Below are 8,338 nucleotides of genomic sequence, written 5' to 3'. Positions count from 1 at the left end.
ACACACACACACACACACACACACACACACACACACACACACACACATATGAAGCAGAAGCTATAGCGTTTTTCTGATCTCTGCTCAAAAGCAGGCCAGAGATCATTCAGTTAATGGGCTGTAGAAGTCAGCCAAAGATCAATTTCATTAACATTCTGGCATAGCTGAAGGGAAGTTATGAGGCAATATTAAATCATGTAAGTGACATGAAGTCAGGGGTTCCTACCCATCCAAAGACTATTAGGAGATCAGTGACGTGGAACCACTTTTTAACCACTGTGTGGACATTGTGCTGCTCCTCCGTTTACATCTGAATATGGTTTAAATCTAAACAAAATGCAGCTTTGCTTCCTTCAGTTCAGTCGTTGTGCTTTGTGTCCTATACTGAAAATATTCTAAATAACCCTGTGACTGCAAACATTTGTTATAACGAAAGGACTGGCTGACTTCATGAGAGCAATCCACTGATGAGCAAATGGTAATCAGTGCTCTTTTGACTCCGTCTAATTTCCTCTTCTCCCTTCTACCCATGTGTCCCCTCCTCCAACTTTTCCCCCGCCTGACACTCACTCACCAGATTGAAGTCATAGTGACTCATGGTAACATTTTCTCCACGTAGGAGTGAGAGGGACACAGGTAGTGACACCTCGTGTTGGCCGCCGAGTAACCTTTGCGTGCAGCCAAAGCACGGCATTCGGCAGGATGTGTGACACCAGATACAATGTAAACATTATGTTCATATTTTCTACAATCTACAATGTGAAGAAGGAAAATTACCTCCAACGCATCTCGCCTGCCGTCTCCTTTCACAACAGTTTGTTCCGTGTTCAGTTGCAAGGTCACCTCGTAACACTCTTGAATATCTGTGAGAGAAAACAAAACAATAATGAGTGTCTTTGTTCTTTACAAACAGATGTTTGCGTTTTTTTTCTCTCTCCCTACTCTGTAATATTTACTTCTGTTCATATCTTCGCAGCCTTCTAAAGTACACTGCTTTGGTTGAGTGAAAGAATCCAGCGATCAATCACGGACACATTGGGAGATGTTTTCGTCAGCGGTGCACCGGGTGAAAACGTGGGGGTGAGAGTCGTCCGTTTACATGGAAGTTATGTCTCCACATTTGCACGTGTTCTTCTCATCTTGTTGCTGAGCTACATGACTCAGATAGTGGCCGAGTAAATCATCAACTCAGTGTCTGTCCATAAAGGTCCACGTTACAATATTTCATGCTGCCTGAACAACATGCATCATTTCTCTACTTTTTGTTTATTTTAGTACAACGTCATCGTCGATCAAATACACTAAAGGTCATTTCCAGTGTCGTTGCTTTGAAGCTCCATTTTAGGGTGAGGGTACATGAGATACTACACATGTGGAATAAATGTAGACACTGCCCCCTAGTTGAGCAGTGGGCACTTCATACCCGAATACATGCTTTGATTTGAGTGCTGTAGAAAGGGAAGTTGGTTTCACAAAAGTTATTTCCTTAACTATTTCTTAAACATTTTTAATAGCACACCGTATTATAAATCTAAGGGTGTAAAAGCAGAAAAAAACATCAGCATGAAAGCAAGATTAAGAGTCTACAGCCATGCCAGCAGCTCTGTGAGGCTGAGCTAAATGCTAACGTCAGCATGCTAACATGCTCAAAAAGACAAGCATAACATGCCGGTGTTTGTTTTGCAGATACACGGTTTACCATGTACACTATCTTAGTTTTGTACTCTATTAAAGCACCACAAAATACTATGAGAATAACACTATTAGCATTTATATATCAGTGTGTCTTTTGAAGTTTTGCTTTTCTTTTCAGAATCCACTCTGTTGTCCTCCCTTCTCTTCTCGTCTCCACTCATCAACTCTCGGCTCATTATACGCCCATGTCCTGTGGTCACCTATTGAGTGGCAGCCGTTTGATGAGAATGCACCGGGACAATTTTGCTGATGTCACACACACAGGACTGGTTACTGCACTGTTGACATAAAGAGGTTGCTGGAGAGTTCCTCAACTTACCAAAGTTCAATGTCAGGACAAGCCGTCCTACACAACGCATTTGAGAGGGACATCTAAGAAAACTTAATACATTTAAAACGTTTTTTTTCCTATTAATTCAATTATGTGAACCTTTTGTTGAAGCAGACTCAAAGGAAGTTCGGCACTCTATGTGTGTGTGTGTGTGTGTGTGTGTGTGTGAGACGGAGAGATAAGAGTCAGTATGTCCCAACAAGATACTGTGAGAACAAAAGTGTAAGAATGGAGCATGTGACTCATCACTGTGTCTGAATGTGGAGGAGTGAAGCCATGTGTGGGCAGAAGAGTTTGTTGCCCAGCTGACTAAAGAGCAATCTCACTCACACAAACTCTTATAGGCCTGCAGACACACACATGCTGTGGGGCCACCTGCACATACACACTTACATACAGGCACAGGCATACACGCAAATACTCACAATGACACTACAACATGGTTTAGAGGCAGTACAGAATGTGAAATTGCTGTACAACCAGAGCAACGACTATAAAAAGAATATTCTTTCTTGCCTAAAATGTTTGTATTAAGTGCAAGTGGTTGCATTTATTTGCAGTTAATTTTACATATGTTGTTCTATTATTCACTTTTCTTTTAGGTCTGTTTTGGGAAAATAATTGACTCTTAAGCTGCTAAAAACTGCTCCACTATGTCTGTCTCTCATTTGGTGCAGAGCATTTAGTGTATACTGGGTTTATCAGAGCTGATAAATGGTAAAGTTGATGACTATAAAACCAAAACAAGGACCTGAAAGACACAAAAAAGTTATCTAAAGGTGAGGTGAATTTGTAGAACCGCAGGCGATAATTCCCTGAGGGTTCAACACTGCGAGTGACACCGTGAACATATATTGAGTCATTTGACTTATTGTTCCTAGAAATGAACCTGGTTAGTTAAGCTTTAAATAAGTCTTGAAAATGTTGCATCGGCTAAGTCTTGCAAGATTTGCTCTTCAGCTGCATCCCGGACACCTGGCTTGCTTTCACACATCTAACGCTTCTAATTACATCGTTTGCATCTATTCCTGGCAGAGGTAACAAAACAGAGAAAATTGCTCAATCGGGTCTTGAAGTGTTTCGAGATCAAGATTCACAGTCACACAAAGTACAGACAAACTGTGACTTTCCCAAAGAAATCTTTCAACCCGTCCAACCATCACAGACCACAAATATTCCTGGCCATGGAACAAAATACATAACCCAGGGCCAGAAGTCTCTTTCACAGGACTTATTCCCAGATCTCTTTTTGATGTAGGGACTATTTTAGGATGGCCTGATCGGAGCTCTAAGCCATTTTGTCACAGTCATAGGGGGGTTCCTGCACCTTCTCCCTGTCAGACAAAGACTCTGCATGCAGATCAGTGTGTTTGTGTGATGTTATAGGCCTCTCCTATTTGTCATGTACCTATTCAATTGGACTGAAGTCATCTCTGTATTGCCTGCCTGGGTGAATCATACAACAACAACAAAAAAGACTGTGCCCCTGGTTCTTTACATGATGATGAGCAAGCCACGGCTCACTAGAATAACACATTCATAGAAAACTAGGTCACAATTTCAAGGCAGGGCAAACAATTCACCCCCTTGTCACTGCCCCGATAAAATATTCCCCAGACATTTAGGGTCTTCTCTAATTTAACGTGTGTTTGTGTGCCCCAACTCCCTGCAGCGCCCCCCCCCCCCCCCCCATGCCTCCCACTGCATGTTTGTATGCTGGAACAAAAGGGTGGACGCACAGTTAAGGCAACCTTTGTTCGTGACTGTGCAACCATGCAGACATCCAATCAAGTGGCCAGCACTGAACCTTCCCACACTGCATCAAACTCCTCTTTACTTCCCACAGTGCATCGGAGCTATAAATCTTGCTCGCCAAACTTTCTACCTAACCCTTTCTAAATTTTCATCAGAGCACACAAAAAAAAAGTTTACAGCATCGTCAGCTCTGCTCAGAAAGCTCTCCGCAAAAAAGCAACACAAAATGGTCCGAAACAGAATCGCTTCACATGGACCCTGAGCATGCCAAGGCAAACACAACAGGAGAGGATAAGAGGATGAGTAATGTTTATACGGCACAGTATTCCTACTAGTGCTGTGAACCGGCTGCTTCTCCGCTCTACCTTCCCTGATGAGGACCACATGTTCAGCGAAGCCCTGCACCTGAGACACACCGACCACAGGCCTCTTCTACCTCTATCCTCGCACTCTGCACAGATGATCCGGAGAGCCAGGAGGGTTGAGGGAAGAGGCTTGGCATGACGGCCGAAAGCGGTTTATTTTCCTGTCGGCCTCTGGCAAGGCAGCCCTGACTGAACATTCTTCGTGAGGAATGTTTTGAATCCTCATTTAGAAAGCGAATCCTCTCCGAGTTTCCCTCTCTTAACTAAATAACAAGATATATTACATCTGATATCAATAGTTATTAGAATTGTTTGTTCTCAGCATTAAGCTATTATACATGCATTTTTAAACGATTCATATTTTCTGCTCAAGGACACTTTCAGCATGGCTCATTCTTAGTCCTATGAGACCTGTGGCATTGTTGGCGATCCCAGCTACAATTTCCATCTGTAAGAAGCTGTAGCGGGCTCAGTCTTACAGACAGAGTGAAGATAATAGATATCATATGAAACTGGATGACCTAATGAATCCATTGGTGTCAACGACATCATGCTAGGTTGTTGGGAAGCAGGCTGAACGCTACTAAGTTAGGTTGAATTTTGGCAAAAGAAAACTGGCATTTTCAAAGGGGTCCCTTGACCTCTCACCTCAAGATATGAATGAAATGAAATGGGATCTCTAAGTACCCACGAGTCTCCCCTTTACAGACATGTCCACTTTATTTTAATCATATGCAGTTTGAGGCCAAAACCATGCCGTTTTTTGCATTGTGGAGATATTTCAGTCTGGACCGAAATAGTGACGCGACCTCCCATGCCATCCCTAGATCCACATACACTGCTAGCATGGTGAAAAACATCCTTGGACACTCAAAAGGACATCCATGTCTGCAGAAACCCCAATTCCAGAAGCAATAGTGATTTTTCTTGTATTATGTAGTAGCATATGTGTAATATTTAAAGATACAGTCTATCTATGATGCCATTTAGTATAAAGTAAACAATCAACAATTTAAAGCGAGGGTTGGTCATCTTCACAAACAAGAGTAAGCTAACAAGAGTAAGCTAGATTTATTATCCAACCAAAAGAAGGTTTGGTACTATCTTATTTGATTGCTGTCCATATGTAAAGAGAATTTCAACAAATATAACAAAAACCAACCCTAGCTTTAAAGAACAAAACAAATATATCTTCATATGTTTTTGATTAGGGATATCAGCATGGGACAACAATGATTAATATCCCAGGCCGCTAACAAGAACAAGCCAAGGTATTTTTATCTTCCATTATTCACTCCCTGCAGAGGCTTTGTGTTGCACCATTTAATGTATTTACTAGCAGCTGATAACCACCTACAGATAAATACCATGTGGTCTCATGATAGTTCTTGTCTGTACAGGTTAATGATGAAGGTCAAAACAATGGATTACTAGATACTAAGAGCCAGAAAGGGGGCACCAGTTGTGTCTTCCTGATTGGCCAAATGAATGCTGCCTTTGCGATGGGACTTGTTGGGCCTCTAAGCCATATTGGTCTTGAAAGATGGACTTTGAATGATGGGATACAACAAATGAGTCCCCAACACAAACTTCACTGTGAGATCCTGTCTTCATTGCACTACAAACTATGGATTCATATCATTCCGACGTATTCTTTTAAAATGGCACTAAGCATCAGGCAAACAAAAAAATATGTGATAAAAGTGGGTTCACTATTGCTTCATCTACATCACTGGTAAAAACTGTCATACTGTATTTCTTCAAGTGCTGCCTGGCCATGCCCCCCCCCCCCTCAGCTCCCCAGCAGTGGGTCAGCAGTAGCAACAGCCGACCCAAGGGCAAGCATCATTATAACATGTCTGTGGTAATTAGAAGGACCACTCGACCGTTGGTTAAACTGAAGTAATGTGCTTCATCTGCTTTAAAAGGAACTGCGATTGACATTGGCTTCCCTGAGCTCTTTTCAAAAACACCAGACTTGCCACGAAGGTGTAGCTGGCTACACATAATAATAGTGACTCTTCAGTGTCTCATTAGAAGCTATACGCACACTTTGGGATGCTTTAAGGAAAAGTCATACAAGTTTAGTCAGCAGCAACTTTAGTTACGACTATAGCTTTGAGGTAATGGCAAATCAACTGTTTCAGGTTTTCAATGATTAATAACATAAGTTCATGGGGAATATGGTACAAATGAGGCCATTTTGTCAAATTCAAGGGAAATATTGTGCTTTCACAGTGTGACAAGTGTGCGCTTATAACAACTCAGTCTATAGATAGACTGTGTTGCGGTGGGTTTTATTAGGATTTCATTACAATGTGAGTATGTTACAGAGGAAACCTTTGTGGGGCAGAGAGAAAGGCCTCTTTCATGAGACTTAATTGGGAAAGACCCAGTTAACTTCCCATACAAATTAATACAACCTGACCCTGTCTACATCCTGTGTCTGCCTGCAGCCAATCACATGACAACACAAATCAGAGTATATAAGCTACCCTAAATAACTTCAGTGTAGCAAACCATAAAAACCAAGCTGTAAACCGACTCTCTGACTCAAAAGAAGAGGAGGGTGTGAACAGGAAAAGTTGTTTAGAAAGTCCACCACAGCTCTGATGTAATTTAAGCTAAAGGGCAGAGTTTTGAAAGACTACCTCCTGGAAAAAAACAAGCTGTTGTGGAGTGTTTTTCTTACCAAGAAGGGCATGGAACAGCTGACTGCCCAAGATGGAAGAGACTTTGCCCACGCTGGTCTTCAGGGCCTGCTCCTCTGGACTGGTCAGGTTGGCCTGGTAGCATCTGAGCAGCCCCACTGCTCGCTCTGTGTCTGCCTCACAAGATAAATACATGACTCAGGACAACAGCAGCAAAGAACCTACACATGTTAGCATTCATTGTTGACAGGGTTAATGTTATTATCATGAAGTTGGGTTATAATTAGTATTTATTGTGTTGCTCTTGAAAGTCAGTTAATCCAAGGATAGAATATGAAAATGTGATCGGATATCTCCTCAAATCTGTTACGACTGCAACTTACAGATCATTTTTTTAATCGTTTGTTCGAAAAATTTGAATTGCAAGTTCTCAGAGGCCTTGGTGACTTCCTTTAATATATTGTTTTCTCCAACCAACAGTCCAAAACCTTAAACTATTCAGATTAATGACTATACAGCCGGAGCTGTGCTGAGTTTGTGCCTATGTTTCTGCCAATCAACCAATTCTCTAATTATCTAAATAATCAGCAAATGCAGAACTCGTAAAAATATAAAGGTGTCCCAAAGGATTAAATATCATTATACATGAAAACTTCAACTTCATTTCTGACTATCACAGACATAAGGTCATGTGCAAATATGATATTTTAAAAATAATAATCATGTATATTTGACTCATAGTCAAATGCAGCACTGGTGTTAGTTACATCCCCCTGTAGAGCACATTAAAGGTATTTTCTCTTGCAACACGACTGTACAGCTGGTTGTTGAACCTGGTGGGTGGTGAGGAAAACAGCACAGAGATGATGCACATCACGGAGTTAAATCTACAACTTCACCGCTCCCTACCTGATCCTGAACATTTAGATCGAGAAAAAAAACAAATCTCAACAGTAAGTTTCTGCCCGGAAGTTGCAAAATTCTCCAATTCCAGTATTTATATATGCAAAAACACGCATGTTTCAGAAGGGATTATAAACGGAGGTTAGTGAGCCAGTTAAAAAACTTCCACGTACTACTGTGCTGACGTGAACCTAAAATTAGCCACGTGAGGGATACGTTACGTTATGTTAACGGTACTTACCATATTTATGTACCATGGTATGGGCAACTCCAAAAAAAGTCATGTAAACAACGGTTTTGAGTGGGTTTTTTATGAAGAAAAATAATTATAGTAATAGTCCCTCCTTCTTCACAAACGAGAGAGAAGTTGAGTTTTAAATCCAGTCGGCAGACACTCTGTTAGTGTTGCTGCAGCGGTGGTCCACACCCACACAGGCTAAGAGGAGACAAGAGGAGACACTTTACTTCATGTCAACTCTCCAGAGGTTTTTTGGTGCAAACGGCCTGAGAGCGTGATGTGTTCCTCCTCCCCTCACACAACATGCCTCGCCTCCATTGGAAAACGTCCCTGTGGCTCTAAGCCCTCATTGAGACGCTGTTATATTCATATTAATACATTTAAACTGCCTGGATTTAGC

General features: G+C 41.6%; 1 protein-coding gene across 2 annotated transcripts in view; it reads right to left on the bottom strand.

Annotated features, from left to right (window-relative positions):
• Positions 1–8,166, bottom strand: part of dlg3 (discs, large homolog 3 (Drosophila)) — a 69,432-nt gene extending 61,266 nt beyond the window's left edge. The window contains exons 1-3 of one of the 2 annotated variants that reach the window (XM_031862932.1): positions 7,942–8,166; positions 6,839–6,970; positions 778–863 (exon numbers count right to left, since the gene is read on the bottom strand). In XM_031862932.1, coding sequence (XP_031718792.1) covers positions 778–863; positions 6,839–6,970; positions 7,942–7,984 — 261 coding nt within the window. In that variant the 5' untranslated portion in view covers positions 7,985–8,166. The remainder of the gene's footprint in view (positions 1–777; positions 864–6,838; positions 6,971–7,941) is intronic. The other variant, XM_031862927.1, reaches the window with a different exon arrangement.
• Between the last annotated feature and the right edge of the window lie 172 nt (positions 8,167–8,338).

This window comes from Anarrhichthys ocellatus, unplaced genomic scaffold (assembly GCF_004355925.1).
Source record: "Anarrhichthys ocellatus isolate YVR2014 unplaced genomic scaffold, GSC_Weel_1.0 scaffold27, whole genome shotgun sequence".
In the NCBI taxonomy this organism is placed as follows: Eukaryota; Metazoa; Chordata; class Actinopteri; order Perciformes; family Anarhichadidae; genus Anarrhichthys; species Anarrhichthys ocellatus.
Note: the sequence above shows the minus strand (reverse complement) of the source record. Positions and strands in the feature narration are given on the sequence as shown.